This window comes from Sycon ciliatum, chromosome 1, assembly GCF_964019385.1.
Source record: "Sycon ciliatum chromosome 1, ocSycCili1.1, whole genome shotgun sequence".
Lineage (NCBI taxonomy): Eukaryota > Metazoa > Porifera > Calcarea > Leucosolenida > Sycettidae > Sycon > Sycon ciliatum.
In genome coordinates this window covers 50967769-50986365 of record NC_088643.1, presented here as the reverse complement: position 1 = coordinate 50986365, position 18597 = coordinate 50967769, and the positions used below count along the sequence as shown (strand labels likewise).

Below are 18597 nucleotides of genomic sequence, written 5' to 3'. Positions count from 1 at the left end.
TGTAGAATAGATCTTCTCAACAAAAAATTCTTTTACATCGTAGATGTCTACCGAGTACCGTTGTTACTTCATAGGTCTACGCATGGTCAACAAACTCCTTGCCCTTGTCCTTGAGTCTTGACTTGAGCGTTGAGGCTTGACATTTTGGGCTTTGGGCTTCGCTAGCTTTGCTGACGAATATTCCTTACAAGCGAGTCGCAGATCTACGTATTTAGTTTAGTTTAGGCTTTAGCCTCTGGCCCCAAGCGGCTCATGCGTAGGGCACGTTCCAGCATTGCCGGTGACTGACTCTGTGACAGGCTATTATAAACGACTCCATGCCCATGGTGCACCACGTACCGGTGACAAGGTATGATCTCAGTTTGTGTGGGCGAAAAGTTCATTCAGCGAGCTCAGCATCAGGGATAGCCTGGCCACTGACTGAGCCAAGGCAGTCGACCCTGTAGCGTGTAGGCTGAATGTCCTTCAGTATCTTCTTCACTGCCTTCAGCTCACCAACTTTAGTCTGATCGGTGGAGTAACTCTCGAGCGAAACAAGATACAGAACCCAGTGTATCTACGAGACACATTGGGGAGAAAGCTAGAGGTATCGGTTGACCTGGAAGATAAGTACAGCATCGCTAGTTGTTGGAACCGGCTTTGAGCTTCTCTTCCGGAACGGAGCTAGCCGTGACTAGAAAGTGAAGTCGGCTTCGGCCGGGAGCGTCCAGGCATGGAAACAGTGATTTCGTCCCGGCGTGTTCCAGTGCTCGCCGTTCACCTGCTCCTGGTTGGATTTGTGCTCGTCCCGGCACCGGAATTATTTGTCAGTTCTCAGACGACAGGTGAGGGATCAGCTGAGTATGAGAAGTAACAGTTAGTTAGGACTGCTTACAGTGTTTATGGTGTTTAGTGCTGCTGGCGCTGGTTGCGCACGTGTACGTGTGACGGGTACAGTGTTTATGTGCACAAGTAACGTTTTCACTGTCAGTGGTTTGTGTAGATTGAAGGACTTTAGGTCACGGTCACGGTACATGTACATGACTGTACTAACGATCTTTGCAGAGACTATGCGAGACTATGGAGTATGAGGTGCGATTGGCGCTTCTCTGAGTGTTGAGGACGTAGATCATGATGTAGCTCTGCCTCTCTACAGCTACAAAAACGCTGCACAGATAAAGACAGTCACTGGTATTATGACCACACCTAGCTGCCAAGGATATAATTACATTGACCACATAATACAACCATCATGTGATTGTCACAGGAGTGTTCCTTAGAATTATTATTTAAAAAAAGCTGATTGATCCTATAAAAAAAGCTTACGTGGAGATAATTTAAATTCGATTTGCCAGTAATCCTTCTGAAGAGATGGCCACGAAAATGTTCAAGGAATAATTCCACATGAAAACAAGATTTGCTTATGGTGAGTGCGCAGCTTGCTCTATTTATTGCGTTAAATATTATTTTAGTGGACCATTTGCCTTGTGTTGTAAATGTCAATGCTGCAGCATTGTGTATCTAACTACTTGTGATGCCTGCAGAGTGTAAATGATGCTTCCATCCCGTGCTGTAGAATTATAGAGTATGGGTTCAGTGAAAGGGATTTTCGGTCTTTGCCCACTTTGCTGGTGGACTGATCTACTCACCTCCCACCGCTTTAGGAGCTGCATCTGCGCCTTAGATCTTTGCAGGGTGGCGGCGTTCCTACAGATGCTGAAAACTCAGTCTAACTGAGTCTCAAGCGAACCGTGAATTTTTAATATAATGGAGTACTACGTTTAAAAACTGTCAAGGCCAGTGACCTGTACCGCATCACCACTTCAACAAATACCACAGGGGGTGTTATTTCCAGTCAGCTGACCTTGGATGAGGAGACCACCTGAACACAGCGGCCACATATAAACCCCTTGATAGGCATATTGCCTTCGGGTCATTTCATAATAATAATAATAATAATAATAATAATAATACTGAGGGTCCCTAGCTGGAGAGCGGATCACCTTTCTTAGGCCGGTTTCACTGTACGGGTGCAATCCTGATAATTCGAACCTCAAAATGCCAGGAAAAGACTTCTAATTATCCGGACATTCTAATTATCCAAACATGAACCCACAACACAATATGTATGTCAAAATTCTCTCATGGTCACGCAGAGTTGCGCTATGGACCTTAGACACAGATTTCACGGATACTGAACTGACCGACACAGCCTGCTCATGCAAACTGAACTGACCAGTACAATGTACAGTGAACTTCGAATTACACTTTGCTAACTTCGAATTATCAGCACAAATCCCACACATTTTCTATGTAAGTGGAATCTGTGGGACTTCCAATTGACCGGACATATCCAGTTCGAGGTTCTAATTATCAGATTTTTTTATGTGGCGGTATGTTCGAATTATCAGGATTCCACCACCACTGTAGTACATCTTGTACTAGGTGTTATCTTGCCAGCCCAACTGCCCAATTCAACAAACACTTGTTATGATGGGTCCTTCTGGACTGAACTACTACACTATACTAGTCATAGCAATCAGTTTGCGGAGCGGTAGGTGGGAACCCTGTCTCTCTAATCGGGGTTTGGAAAAAAAGAGAGGTTGAAACATGATGGAAATTAATAAAATAGGTGCGTGACTGTGACGTAGTTTGCTAGTGGCGGGTATGTGAAAAAGGGGACTTTCCCAGAAGGTAATGATTGCCATAGCTATGAAGCCTAATGAAAGTTGTAGAAGATGGCACAGGTATAACTTATTGCACCAGGAGTAGATTAAATTGCATCGGAGTGAGTACATGTACACGTATTTCAGTGTATTATTTTATTTGAATTCGAAAGAACAAACGGGTTGCAAGTACTGTGACATGATAGTAAATGCGAGGAGGGGTATTCGTATGGCAAAGGGGGGGGGGGGGGGAGAGGACGAGACAGAACTGTCCTTCTGTAGGGAGGGTGCCACAGACTGACAATGGTAATGCAGAAATTCAAACAAAACAAAACGAACAGAAAAGAAGAAGAAGAATTCACGGTTCGCGCGAGACTCGGCTAGCGACCGAGCTTTCCGCATCTGTGAGAACGTCGCCATGCTCAAGGATCAAGGCGCAGATGCAGCTCCTAAAGCGGTGGGAGTTGAGTGGATCAGACCCACTACCAATTGGTCAAAGACCAAAATCCCATTCGCTGCCTTGATGCTTCCCTCGTGCCAGGCCACAAGTTCCCAATTAACTGTGGGAATAAAACAGGATAAGAACAAAAAAGCAATAATCATGTGCCTTCATCTATTTGTAAAGGGTTTCACAGCTAATTGTCGATACCGCCTGTACCAGGGAGTAGTAAAAGTATTTTAATACTCCCTGGCCTGTACCACCTAAGGCAGCACTAATTGAGTTCCGCAAATGAGCCAGTGAAACATCAGTACTGTATGCGTATAGAGGTATACACGAATAGAATTCCAGATGGAACTGACCTCAAAATGACCTTGAGGTTGGGGGAGGGGCTGGGGTCCCAAGGGTTTGGATGGATCCCTTTCCTGCCAGGATCATCTTCAAGTCCTTCATTAAGACTTAGTTATAAATATCCCATGAAAAGAGAGAGAGAGAGAGAGAGAGAGAGAAAGAGAAAGAAAGATAGAGACAGACCGAGACAGAGACAGACAGACAAACAGACACACAGACAGACAGACAGACAGAGAGACAGACAGACAAACATACAGACAGACAGCCAGGCAGACAGACAGACAGACAGACAGGCAGAGAGAGAGAGAGAGAGAGAGAGAGAGAGAGAGAGAGAGAGAGAGAGAGAGAGAGAGAGAGAGAGAGAGCGAGAGAGAGAGGGGGGGGGAGAGAGAGAGAGAGAGAGATAGAGAGAGAAAGAGAGAGAAAGAAAGAAAGAGAGAGAGGGAGAGAGAGAGAGGGAGAGGGAGAGAGGGCGGGAGGGAGGGAGAGAGAGAGAGAGAGAGAGAGAGAGAGAATGAAAGAGAATGAAAGAGACCAGAGGGAGAGAGTTCAATCATTGCATGCATTGCTGAGCATATTAACAAAATTACAACGAGCTCATCGTGGCACCAGTAGAATACAGACAATTGAATACACTCTGCACAAGTATAGGATTCCGTGATCGCCGCGTCCAGGGTCCTTCTCAGAAGAGGCTGGAGAGCTGCAGAGAGTCTCCATTGCTTGGAGAGGAGAGTCTCCATTGCTTGGAGAGCTGCAGAGAGTCTCCATTGCTTGGAGAGCTGCAGAGAGTCTCCATTGCTTGGAGAGCTGCAGAGAGCCTCCGTTGCTTGGAGAGCTGCAGAGAGTCTCCATTGCTTGGAGAGCTGCAGAGAGTCTCCATTGCTTGGAGAGCTGCAGAGAGTCTCCATTGCTTGGAGAGCTGCAGAGAGTCTCCATTGCTTGGAGAGCTGCAGAGAGTCTCCATTGCTTGGAGAGCCTGCCCAAGCACTTCTACATAGAGTAACAGAGTCTGAATGTTTCTAGAGAACTCCATGCAAACGCACGCAAACTCGGAGAGGAGAATGTCACAGTCTGTACACCAGTGTACTAGTAATCTAGGAGATGTGTTGTGCTCGATATGTTTTTGTGCCCAACTCAGATGACGATTTTCTCTCATCAGTGTCCTCTAATAATCTTCTACTTGAAGCACAAAGTACTTTGTCTGCTTCCAACTTCACAATTCTCTGTGATCCATTTTTCTAAAATCTATTCCATGCAGAGGTGATGCTGGGTGGATGCAATTCCAGCGTGGTGGTTACAGATGGGCCAACGCAGGGGTCTATACTTGTCACGCCGAGCTACTCCTGCGACCCCGGGGTTCAGATGCTCACATGCAGTATCAGATACATTCTGGAATTTCTGGAAAGTCAGCAAACTCGGCTTCTGAATGTGACGCAGTGCAACCAAGGAACCGTATTGCCGCAAAATATTTCTGGTCTGAACACCCGGTTCCTGTACGACGTATTTGCAGCTGGCACGACTTCAACCAACACACCAGTCACCCTATCGGGTCGGGAGCTGGTATTTCCGGGTGAGAAAGATACCACTTCTCAGCCTGTTTGTTTATTTCTTTAGAACGAGGTCTGTCTCGTTGTCCAGGAGATGACACATCAGTGACGTTCCAGCCAGGGCCTTATCAGAGTTTAAAGCCCGCTCAATCGTAATTTTACTACTCTTTGATGACGCGTCGAGGGCCTTGGATTAGTCTAAAGCCTGCTGGATATGCTCTAAATGGGTGCGTAAAACTTCCTCTACGCATTATAGTGAAGGTGCAGATAATGAACTCTGCATAAAATGTAAGGAGTACTACTAAAAGCTACGCATTTCAGAAGTGTGTACGGTTTTACCTCCCGTACTCTTTCATCTCTCAGTGTAGGGCTTTCCTTTGCCAACAGCTGGTGGAAACCCTACAAAAACCGTAGATCAAAGTCATTATAGGTATCGAAAAGGGGCTCTGGAAGCCCCTAAATTGCTCCACAAGCTATGAACAAGAATGTAGCTCGCAATAAGAGCCCAGCATGTAATTTGCTTCTATTCTCCTTTCCGTAGTCCTCAGTGTCCTGAGTTAGCAGAAGAAAGTATTCTTTCATACCACACTGCCCAATTCTCTCTGCACACAAACCACAAAACTCCCCAATACCCAAGTATAATGCAAGTGAGATCATTTTGAATGCATGTAACCTAGTTCTAAAATAGTTAGTGCATGGCAGGGAGGGCCTTATGGCTTGTTTGTGCTCTTCAGGTTAGCCCTCGGGCCGTAGTCTCTCTGCCAGGTACTAACCTATAATTAAAAGTATCATCCTTCAAAAATGATAAAATGCTCTTCCATTTTGGTGTTGGCGGTTTGCAGGCTGTGGTGAGCTGTTTTCGTGTTCGATGAAAGGGGACAATGCTCAGAACTGCTATACCGAAGCGGAGAGGTGCAGTGGTGGTGCGCCACAGTGCAGTATTGACTACGCGGACGAGCGAGGATGTGGTAAGGCACCCAGCCTGCGGTCTGGCATAGCACAAGCATCCAGTATCAACTATTGGCATGCACCAAACAACACATCCATATGCACTGTACATAGATTATTAATAAAAGGGGGTTTATCAACTGACAACCGCTCTATTTAGTTGCTATTCACACTTTAGATAAAAAAATCTTTTATTAATGATGTCGAAAAAATTATTGACATTTCGGGCCAGTCACCCATCGTCAGAACATAGATTATTGTTGTTATTATTCCTCAATCACAACTACCTAATGCCATTACGCATGTGATGCGGCCCACCAGCCACGGTGGGGAATACTGAGAAAAAGAAGGAGAAGAAAAGAAAAGAAAAGAAAAACGTTTCGCAACAGATCCTTTGAGATTTGGAGTTCTCCAAATCCTTTGCAAAGGAAAAAGGAAAAGCGAGTAGTAAAAGAACCTGGAGAGAGTAGTGGATGCTAGCATAAGAACTTTGTTTGTAAACGCTTGCAATGCTAGTTCCTGCACCAGTACTGTCCACCTCAGGGACACAGGGATATGCTATCCTTACCCCGAGTGCACCCATTCACAGTACACCACTATGCTATCTGAGTTACTTGTAAACAAAATTATGAAAAAACCCATGAACGCATTGCTGGAAGGAATTATTTGCATTGTGATAGTACAGGCTGACTGACCTCTTACTGGGTTGATGACGGGCGTTGAGACAACGCTTCCCTATGGATGTACTTAGGCTATACGTGCAGTATACACATACACGCTACCAACCCTACAGGATTCTAACTAAGTGCACAAGAGCTGTCATGCTTGTGTGTGTGTGTGTGTGTGTGTGTGTGTGCGCGCGCGCGCGCGCGTGCGCGTGCTGAGATTGAACTGAGGCAATCTTAAAGACTGGTGGTGCCCTTTCTTCCTGCCCAGTGCATTCTGGAACCAGTGGCTCATTATCAAATGCTCTGTGTTTTGCGTCCACTTCACCACCACCACCACCGTTGCTCTCTGCGGCCGACCACGTCCATTCCCCACAACAGCAGCAAGAGGCTCGTCCAATTGACCGAAACAGCTGTCAGAAGGAATTTAAAAAATATGCTCAGTACCGAAGGAGCCTCTTGTTGCTGTTGTGGAGAATGAACGTGGTCGGCCGCAGAGCGCAACGTCGGTGGTGGTGAAGTGGACACAGAATTTTCAAGGGCCGAGTGCTGCTGCTTAGTTTCTTGCTGTGTGTTTTGCTTGATCTTCTCAATGGCATTGAGCAGCTGTGCTGACTGTGATCCCGGCAGTGCCATCAAGAGCACCTCTTGGCTCTAGCATCAGACTGTTGTGCAATGCCACTCCAACTACACCGACAACAATTACTCTGGATTGGGCCTTTCAAGACGATGCCAACTTTGCTCAGACATTGCCTGACGTATCGATCAGCAGCCAAAACTACCGGCTACTGAGTGGCGCAAACTATTCTATTTCCGTGCTCGACATCGCAAACTTCACCACAGCCCACCAGGGGATGTACGACTGCCGCTATGGCCAGTTCCAATTACCTGACCAGCCAGGGGTACCATTCGTAGAGCGAGTTTCTGTGACTGTCATCGCTGACGGTGAGTCTGGTTGCCCCTTAACTAAAGCAAGTACACTGTACATGTACCAGGCCATCATTGTTGACTTAAGAAATTAATCACCTTGTGTATGAAGATTCAATGAAGAACTCGTCATCTCCTCGCTAAACTCATTTCATCACTTTTCGGATAATGGTCGAAAAGAGATTCCTTTCATGTGTGGCTTGTATCTAAATCTATATCTGGGTTCCAAATTTGAAATGGTTGTAGTCAGATTTTGAAGGTGAAATTTTGCCTATTGGTGCCCCAAGACCTTTCGATTCCACTGAGCTATAAACTTGGTTTCCTCAAATTTGGCGCTTTGCAGGTTTTGCATCTCAGCTCTTTGTATGTGTGTACAAGTCCAAGTGAAGGGCTCCAATTCAAAACGAGATAAATCCATTTTGCGGAAATTTCAGGAAGTGCATTTTTTCTTTTTTTTCTTTTTCGGTCTGCACTGCAGCATCAGTGACTTTTGTCGCATTTTGCAGAAGAACACAAACTTCAGGCATCATTTTGACTGGGATGTATCGTGTTTTGACCCGTAAAACCGACACACAGGCGTCCGTGGGGTTAAAACGAATTCTTCCGTCACAAAAAGCGCAAAAGCTCCGGTTTGGTCTTTATCGCGTTTTGAATTGGAGCCCTTCAAGTACACATGCGTACAAGTACAAGTACACATGTGTGTGTGTGTGTGTGTGTGTGTGTGTGTGTGTGTGTGTGTTTGTGTGTGTGTGTGTGTGTGTGTTTGTGTGTGTTTGTGTGCGTGTTTATGTGTGTGTGTGTGTTTGTGTGTGTGTGTGTTTGTGTGTGTGTGTGTGTGTGTGTGTGTGTGTGTGTGTGTGTGTGTGTGTGTGTGTGTGTGTGTGTGTGTGTCCCATATGGTGCAGTGGTATGTGCAGTCGATTTCCAATCGAGATGTTGCGGGTTCAATTCCCGACGATTATGGTCGCACACGTCTTTCTTCTCTTTCTCATTCTCCTAGCTCTTCTTTCATTCTCCTGGGTGGTTACCAACAGCCAGTGTATGCCGGAGTATGTGGTGTGGCGTGTGTGTAAAAAAAATGAAAAAATGATAAATGAAAAATAGAGATTCACTGGCCAGAAAAAAAGCCACTTCAATCAGCTGTGTGGTGGATACCAGGCAAAAAAAAGTGGCGGTCAATTCATCAGCCTTGCAAGCTGTTGAATGGTGTAATCCCAGCACAAGTTGCTATGTTTAACATAGCTGTTCGCTATCATCGCTTCCGCGATGGGCATGTCTGAGGTCAGAGGTGTTGCACACGCACGTGCGCGAGTGTGTGTGTGTGTGTGTGTGTGTGTGTGTGTGTGTGCCCATAAGTAGGATCATTTCAAGTCCACCCTAGTTTGGGGATTTCAGGAGTTGTCGGCCGTTGGGTTGTTCAATAGCGAATTGAGTCATCTTTCCAAGATTCCTTTTGAGTCTCTCTCCCCTCTACCGGGGAGACTCAGTGAGCAAGTGCAGCACAGTACAGTGTGTGTGTGTGTGTGTGTGTGTTTGCACGCGCACATGCGTGTAAATGTGTGTATGTATGTGTATGCATGCGCATGTGGTGTTTGTATGTGTGTGCATATACGTGTCCATTCCCATACTGTCGTACAGGAGCACTGTCAATGGCAGGCTGTCAGAGTCCAGCGGATGGATTTCTCTCTGTGTCGCCAGAACAGCTTTTCTACCAGGTCGGTGACACCGTCACCTACACTTGTCCATTCATGCCTTTGTTCGGCTCTGCGGCAAGCCAGTCTCGCTGCCTGGCCACAGGGTTATGGGATCCACAACCTCCAGTTTGTCAAGGTTGGTTTTACGTTATGCAAGAAGGCAGTTGAATTATGTGACAGAACAGTGTCCTCTTTGGTTTTTGCCGTGGACCTGTTCCATGTGCTAAGGGCAAGTTGTGATGCCCACGGCAGGTGTTATCTTGCATGCCATGCCATATGGGTCTCTCACATTCCAGGTCAAAGGTGCTGCACTGGTGCCAGAGATGGCCAGGATACTGGGACTGAAAAATGTGCCCAGCGGGGTCAAATCAGTCTGCTTCACCGAGGACATGGTCAACTACTATACGCTGATTGTAGAATGTAGAATAGCTTGGACCAACGTCAAATTGGACCCTATCACCCCCAGCGCTACCTCCGACATTCTCATATTATTTTTGTCATAAAGCTCCCCCCCCCCCCCCCCCCCTCTCTACCCTGTTGTGTAATCGTAGGTGACATTTACGTTTTGTTGTTCTTTCATATTATTAGTATTTATTATCAGAGTCTAATCAATTCGTTCGTCGTTGTCAACGTGTACACGAGGTACTGCTTGCCTTGAGTCAACAACACGGAATTCACGAGTTACGATTGTGCTTACTACGACGTTGCATGTTGTTTGTACATTTACAATCACGTACATGCAGCTTGGCAAGTTGTGTCACGATGCAATGCACACCAATTTATTTCACTACACGTATTTCTCGTAACACATCAATTCTTACTTCGTAGGTGTTTAGGTCCGGTCTTGCGTGACAGAGGTAGTTACTCTTAGTTAGCTTTCTCCATGATTGATTCTAAGAAACACGGACATTGATTCTAGCTTCGAACTGTTTCTTCTTTGTCTGCCTGTGCATTTTGTTCTCAAACAAATCCTTCGTTCAATGTGTTTATATTTTCGCGCTCTGCAGATTTGTTTGCCTCGCGCTCAGCTTTGTTTCCTTTTCTTTGTCAACTGCATTATTATGACGTATGACTTGTGTACGCACTTATCACGTGACCGTTTGACTGCATGCGCTATGCACGCTCTAGGCTAGTGCATTTGAGCGATCGTAGCGATCCGCTTTCCTTGCCGTTTCGTCTTCTCCGCTTCTTTACTCAGTCGAGTCAGTGTCGCTGCACTAGTTTGTTTTGCAGTTTATCCACGTCGCAGTCGTTCATGGTCGCCATCTTTACATTTGATTTTGATGCGCAGCTGCATGCTGATGCAGCTGCCTTTTTCATTCTTTCGATGATCTTCTTTCCAATTTTATACTGAATCTACTGTATGTATTCTCTCACCCAAGTTTGCAACGGTTGTCGGTTGTAGCATGCCAAGGGTTGGATGCAGGGGTGGTTAATTAAGCTAGTAGTAGTAGTAACAATTCAGTAACAAGTGGTACCGAAACCCGATCGAACAGAGCCTCAGGACCGGTCGAGTGCTCGTGTAGAACTGCAGGAGGCAGTCGAGTGAATTTTAAGTATTTGTGGTGTTGGTTTGAGCTACACCAGTGCAGTGGCAGTGTAACCATGGCATCCATCAAAATGGATGGTTACTTGAGAGCGTTCAAAGGAAAAGGCGAAGACTTCCAGTTGTTTTGGAGGAAGTTTTTGGTTCTGTGCCGATTACAGAAACTGTCGACGGAAACCGACCGCATGGCATCGTTGCCATTGTTTTTGGATGGTGATGCCTTCCACCTGTTTGAGCAGTTGTCTGATACTGACAAGGCCAGTGAATCAGCAGTAAAGAAGGCCCTGGAGTCTGCTTACACCATGACCCCGGCGGATGCGTTCCGACAATTTAAAGCGCGGACGCTCCGGGACGATGAGCCCGTGGATACCTACGTCACCGACCTGAAGCGCTTATTGGCGCTGTCCGGTCACACATGTGCCGATGACAAGGATATGGTGTTGCTCGAGCAATTGTTGGATGGCCTGTCCTTGGACTATGGACGGCAGGTGCGCATGGCGAGCACGGAGTCAGACCTGACTGTCACTAAGTGCGTCGCCAAAGTCCGTGCTCTGCGATCTACGGACGACTCCTGCCGCAAGCGTGCCAGTGTATCGGGAGCTGTTGCCGCTGCTGCTCCGGAACTTCGCCAGTCCAGTGTGTTGTGCTTCAACTGCAATGAGGTGGGGCACGTCCAGCGCAACTGTCCACATCGCCTACTCCCCCAGCTCCAGTGAAGCTGGTAATTTTTCACATACAAATGGCATAGGAATAAAAATGAACTCAAGTTCGGGTGCGTTTGGGTGTTTGCCACAGCCGAATGAGCATGGTACAACGATATAATTATATTATGTGATTGGCGTGGTGCAGGGAGTCCGCTTGACCTATTGAGCAGTAAGCTGTGGTATGGTGGAGCTGAAGTCTTCAGGCGCAGCGTGCCTTTGGCGGGAAGCTTATTATTGTGTTTCTGCCCAAACGCAAACGTGGGCACACAACAACACACACGGACTTGAGTTTACTTGGTGTCGAACTGACTTACAACAAAAACAAGAAATCGATTTAATGTTTTATAACTGCATAACATAAACATACACAACGGCTACGCAGCCTGCCAGGCGTGACCTACGTGTAATCAAAATGTGCACTACACAGCACACATTACTGGGTCTGTAGAGTGCATACACCGCACTTGTACTGGGCTTGGCTCTTGTGCGGGCTAGCTTCCCCAAAACATAGCGACAGAGCTGCTCTCCGCATAATTTGGTTCAGGAGTCGGCAGTGATAACGTTACATTGCCAACTCCTTACGTTGTTTCAAGTGCCACACAAGGAGAGGCACGCTCTTGCTGACTTAAAAAGTTGTCTCTCCTTTAGACTACTGTGACGCAGCGTTGTGCAGCCTGTCCAAGGCACTTCTTTAAGTTCTGGAAGTCCATCAGCGCCTGCTGTTAAATATCCTATTTCGAAAGGATCAAACCTTTTCATCTCAACCCCTTTATAGCCTTGCATCTTCCTCTCCTCTCGTAAAGTGACACAAACAACATCTCTGCATACTTGTACATACGATATTACCTGGCCAGGTTCCACAGCTCCTTGCTTTGTATATCTGGTTTGCTCCCACTAGATCCACCCACAATGCTGTGTCATTGCCTCGTGTTTAAAATTCCTCTCTATACTTGAAATTCCCTATGTTCACTGCATACTCGCTATGGTCTGGCCTGCCCTTGGGCCTTCCGACATGCACCAGAATCAAGGAATTCAAATTTGCGCTCTCTCTCCGCGTGTAACTCACTGATCTTCTTTTTTTCTCTTTTCTCTCACATTTTTAAAATGTAGGTTTTAGTTAAAGGGGAAGTTAAGGCAAAAATCAAAATTTCACCAGTTGTAGTCTTCGGGGTGCTGAGTCGAATGGTCTTGGTCCGAGGAAGCTGAGACGCTCCCTTCTTACTTGAATCCCAATCGAAAAGGCTGCGATGCAGCGTTCCTCCTTTATTCCCAATCGAACATGGTTGAACAAGCGGTCACGTGCTCCTGGGTGCCCAAATCACCTGGTCACCACGCCAGCAGGCGACAACTTTCACACCAAGGTTCAACTCGAGTGACAGGACTGCACCCAAAAAAGGTCAAACAGGCTAGTAAGTTGTACCCTGCAGGCACGGTGACCAGGTGACTGGTGTACGCAGGGGCACGTGACCGCTTGTTCAACCATGTTCGATTGGGAATAAAGGAGGAACGCTGCATCGCAGCCTTTTCGGACCAAAACCAGTCGACTCAGCGTCCAAAAGACTACAACATATGGGCCAATCGCGGTCATCCATGCTTTTATAAGAACGAAATGGCGCTTTTAGTGACATTTTGCATATAAATCCCCATCTAGTAGGGCGCAGTCACCCAGTTTCGGTGGAAGTGCGCGAGTTCGATTGGGATTCAAGTAGGAAGGGAGCGTCTCAGCTTTCTCGGACCAAGACCATTCGACTCAGCACCCCGAAGACTACAACTGGTGAAATTTTGATTTTTGCCTTAACTTCCCCTTTAACCGTGGTTCGTCACGACCCTTCATCTCATTCTCACTATTGGCAGTCTTACAGTGAGCCAGGAGATCTTGTATATTAAAATAGATAAATTGTATTGTATAAATAGATATTAAAATAAATAACGTGTGTCGAGCCTCAAGTTTGGGTGTATTAGTGAGTAAGTTATTGACAGCTGGCAACTCAAGGGTGTAGTCATCACGTCAGGACTACCGTGATGAGTGACATCTGCCACCAGATGTAAGCCATACCAAACATATCGGGGAACCCAGCTTTTGACTTGCTGGTAGCTCAGGACTTAGTCGCTTTCATCGGATAAGTCAGACTCAGCACATGACAACTTAATCTATGAAAACAATTTTCAATTTTGTTTTCCATTAAGCAACAGACAGAAATGATTGCATAAGATATGTGGCATGATACCATGCTGCTGGGTCATTTTCGTGTTGTCTATTGTCACTTGTGTCTATTGTCACTTGTGTCTATTGTCACTTGTGTCTATTGTCACTTGTGACTATTGTCACTTGTGACTATTGCCACTTGTGACTATTGTCACTCGTGTCTATTGTCACTCGTGTCTATTGTCACTCGTGTCTATTGTCACTCGTGTCTATTGTCACTCGTGTCTATTGTCACTTGTGTCTATTGTCACTCGTGTTTATTGTCAGTGATTTGTCACTCGTGTCTATTGTCAGTGATTTGTCACTCGTGTCTATTGTCACTTGTGTCTATTGTCACTTGTGTCTATTGTCTGATGTGTTTTGACTTTTGCTTTAGAACTGCCACACCTGGGCATTCAGACAGTCTCTTTCGTCACGTCGGCGGGTATCAGATTCCGCTGCCAGCTCGCCAGGTCTACCGGATTTTCTCAAGTTTTGTCAGCTGTAATATTGAACTCTACTGACCATGCAGTTGTACAACTCCCAGTTGCCTTGCCGCAACGAAGAAGACGAAATATAGGCCCAGTGGCGAATGTTGGGGAGTCGTTCTTTGGTACTGCAATTGCTCGGAACAGTGACAGTTATCGGTGCCAATTGAACGTCGCTCGCATGGCTACGAATGGTCAGCAGCAGGAACTGGCAACGTATGCAGTTACGTCTCTTCCTGTGGCAGTTACTGTTCGTGATTTATGTAAGCACATCGGAATCCAGTGACACCCTCCCCTGCCCCCTCCCCTGCCCCCCTCCCCTGCCCCCTCCCCTTCCCCCCTCCCCGCCCCTCCCATAGACGCCTGTGCCATCGACCCCACTGGCCGACATGACCATGTGACTAGAATCCTTTGGTCTCGCTTTTCTATAATATGCATTATACCATGCAACGGCGAAAATGGAAAGTACCTCTCTAAGTTATCATGGCCCTTGTAGGCTAGCTGTACTGAAATTTCTTTATACTACACCCCATTACATGTGTTCGGAGGGTGCCGGTTCCTTTACCCCCAGACAGTGTCACCCCCCCCCCCCCCTGGAGGGTGTCCCCTTTCCCCAGGACAGTGTCACCTTTACCCCCCAAGGGTGTCCCCCTTTCCCCAGGACGGTGTCACCTCCCCCCCCCCCCCCCCCCCCCCGATGGTGTCCCTTTCCCCAGGACAGTGTCACCTTAGGCCTTCAAGTATCTCTGGCTGGCATCCCTTTATCTCTGGCTGGCATCCCTTTATCTCTGGAGGTTGTCCCTTTATCCCTGGTGGGTGTCACTTTACCCCTGGATGGCATTCCTGTACCACTGGATGGTGTCCATTTACTCCAGCTGGGTGTCCCTTTACCCCAGGTGGGTGTCCCTTTACCCCAGGAGGGTGTCCCTTTACCCCAGAAGGGTGTCCCTTTGCCCCAGGAGGGTGTCCCTTTACCCCAGGTGGGTGTCCCTTTACCCCAGCTGGGTGTCCCTTTACTCCAGCTGGGTGTCCCTTTACCCCAGCTGGGTGTCCCTTTACCCCAGGAGGGTGTCCCTTTACTCCAGCTGGGTGTCCATTTACCCCAGGAGGGTGTCCCTTTACCCCAGCTGGGTGTCCCTTTACTGCAGCTGGGTGTCCCTTTACCCCAGGAGGGTGTCCCTTTACCCCAGGTGGGTGTCCTTTTACCCCAGGTGGGTGTCCCTTTACCCCAGGAGAGTGTCCCTTTACTCCAGCTGGGTGTCCCTTTACCCCAGGAGGGTGTCCCTTTACCCCAGGAGGGTGTCCCTTTACCCCAGGAGGGTGTCCCTTTACCCCAGGAGGGTGTTCATTTACCCCAGCTGGGTGTCCCTTTATCCCAGGAGTGTGTATATTTACCCCTGGGTGGTGTTTCATTACGTTACCCCAGGAGGGCTTCTTTTTTTTGCCAGGACGATGTCCCTTTACCCCAGGACGGTTTCCCTTCACCTCAGGAGGGTGCTCTATCAGTGTAGGAGATTATTCCGCCCTCGCACTCTCCTTTTCTCAGAGCCCTGCAATTCATACTGCTCTGGTTTGCTTCTACATTATAGTATTGTGCGGCCATCCTTGATGGAGGCTGCCATGGCATGAGAAACTACTTCTTGTGAAGTGGACGCAGGCTGTCGCTTTTTAAGCGGAACAGACCCACTTTGGATAAACGTGTACACATCTTATAATGGGAAACAATGACTTTGTTAAGAACTCGGACAATGACAATGACTTTGTTAAGAGCTCAGACAATGACTATGACTTTGTTGTTTACATTATCTATGGCTACCATTTTGGCATGATGATAGGGTTAGACAGCCTGTAGACGAGTTTCCTGCTCCGTGCAGAGAGCTCAGAAAAGCCAGAACGGATACTAGTAGTGGTCCAGAGGGACTGATGAGATGTTGGACATTCTCTTTTTGCATTTTCCTTCCTGTCCTCCTGGTTCACAGCCGTAACGGCAAGCATACGGCCAGCCATCATCCTGCCATCCAACAATGCCACACTAGTTTGCGATGTTGGCGACTTGAGAGCGGTGGATTCCGTAGATGTGGAGGGCGACTCGAGCCCGATGGGAACAGTTTACGCGGCCAACACAACTGACAATATCGGCGAGCTTGGAATAGCAAGAGTGGGTCTGTTCTTTGGTGCTACCACCACAGCAAGTAGTGTGCTGCTTCCACTGGTGAATGTCAGCATGGATCAGAATGTCACCTGCTCCGTGCGCTGGATAGGCCTGCGAGCGGCAATGAGACAGACGGCTGCACTGTATGTAGCTCGAGGTACGTACGTGTATATTCTCTTTGGGCCCATTTTTTTTGTCAATTGTCCATTGGGTAGAGGAGGGTCAGAGGTCTGCTGTAGACTGGTTTGAATTCACAACTGCAAACTGCTTGATCTTTTCAGTTGTGTTCCCCGTATATGCCTCCCCCCCCCCCCTCCTGTCCCCTCATACACACACACGCACACCCACACACCCACCCACACACACACACACACACACACGCACACACGCACGCACGCACGCACGCGCACACACGCGCACACATGCACCAACACACACACACACACACTACTACTATGATACAGCTACCCTAAACGGGTCACGCCGCCCTCCACCCAAGCATGAGCACTATGAGGGGCAGTGGCAAATAAATAAATAGAATCAGCTAGCAGAACTGGCAAAACAGATGAAGCAATGGAGCAGAACGGACGACTGCTGTAATGTAACAACAACCTGACAGCTACAGTGACAACGACTGAAAATGAACAGGAAGGAAAAAAAATTCAAAATTTCACGTCACGAAAAAACACTGTCCACGAAAGAATCCACCAAGCAAAAGGAGTGTGGGCATCCGAAATCCCACCAGGACTCCACTAGCAGTTCTTCCACGTTGACGATGTAAGCGGCAGGGCAAGGCCTCACAAATCCGACAGACTTCCACAACGCTTGACCAGTGCACTCATGACGACGAAAGATTGAAGTTTCAATTCCCACTATTCCGCCATTGGGACCTTTCTCTCCGCACTCGCTCGTCCACTCCACTGAAAACAACGAGTTGTTCCAGCACTCCACTAGCCAATCCGCAATTCCCACCACTGCATTCTTCGAGCTTGGATTCTTCACAGCACTCGAGGGACAGCTACTCCACTGCGAGTGGTGGACCACGGCCGACGCAGCAGTGACAATATCAAAGTAAATTGTCCTGCAAGCTACATCGCGATTCCGCGCTCCAATCATGCAGCACTACCTTGGCAGTGTGCGAGGGTGCTCCAGGGTCGACTCTGGCTACGCCAGAGTCGCCCTGGGCAGGCAGAAAACTTGGGAGAAAGCCAAGAACACGGAGCTCAGAAAGTGTAACCTGCTACACACCACACACACACACACACACACACACACACACACATACACACACGCACATACACACACACACACACATACACACAAATCCCAAATCTCGATCTAAAACTACTTTTTTGAGAGGAGCCGGGAACGACACGGAGTATTGCACGGAATTTTTTAGTGATTCTATTTTCAATTCCCAGTTTACAATAGTGAAAGTATGGTGATGACCTGTAGTTGACTAGTTGTTTGAACTGTGCTCCGCTGTGCTCTAAAAACTGAGTTATGTAACTTATGTTGGTTTCTTTTGCCATTGTTTCGACTTGATACAGAGCCAGAAGGTGAAGTTAACTCTGTCAGTCCTGTGAGAGGCCTGGGACGGAGTGCTTTCAACGTAACATTCTCTGTCCTTGACGGTGGATTGCCGTTGCTGACAAGTTGTCAGCTAATGCTGTCCGTGGGCACGAAGAACGTTTTCGAGACGCTGCCGTGTCCGACAGTGGGGAAAAGTGTCAGCTACGTAACGACGTCGGCGCTAGGGGAAAACACGGTCTACATGGTCAGAGTCAACTTGATGAATGGCTTTGTAACAGGAGGGATCACTTTCCCGTCTGGTGTCTCCACAGGTGAGGATGATATGGCTCTCAACAGAGTAAATTGTAGTGCTTGATATGCTTGAGTGCCCGGCACCCGAGGAGTATGTATAAAAAGTTCTGGATGATGCGTAACGTGCTACTGGATGATATAATTGTAGCGGATTCTTTCGTTCAAGCTTGACCTGCATGTCATTGCGCTGTCGACACTGACCACTAGCCACTTGCCACTTGCCACTGGGCAGCAGGTAGTACACCACGTGTTTTGGTCCTGGAGGCTATGACCGTGCCGGTCTAGAAGAATTTCTCTGGACTTGAGTCACACAGTTACAGCTGGTCGGTTCCTTGATGTCGGCAATGGGGTTCACACATACATGTATACTGTAGCTACCCAAGTGACTTCTTTTAGCCAAATACTATCTACTCGTAGTATGATCATACTAGCATGTGGGAAACCATGACTTGGGAATATCAGCTGGACACAGGAAGTTAGAA

At 47.5% G+C, this 18597-nt stretch overlaps 1 protein-coding gene across 1 annotated transcript in view; it reads left to right on the top strand.

Annotated features, from left to right (window-relative positions):
* Positions 1 to 238: 238 nt before the first annotated feature.
* The window catches only part of LOC135830935 (uncharacterized), a gene marked incomplete at its 5' end in the record, with an annotated part of 47260 nt that continues 28901 nt past the window's right edge, over positions 239 to 18597 (top strand). The window contains 8 exon segments of the mRNA XM_065343160.1: positions 239 to 824; positions 4694 to 5005; positions 5825 to 5950; positions 7202 to 7540; positions 9161 to 9352; positions 14049 to 14402; positions 16119 to 16448; positions 17842 to 18135. Coding sequence (XP_065199232.1) covers positions 713 to 824; positions 4694 to 5005; positions 5825 to 5950; positions 7202 to 7540; positions 9161 to 9352; positions 14049 to 14402; positions 16119 to 16448; positions 17842 to 18135 — 2059 coding nt within the window.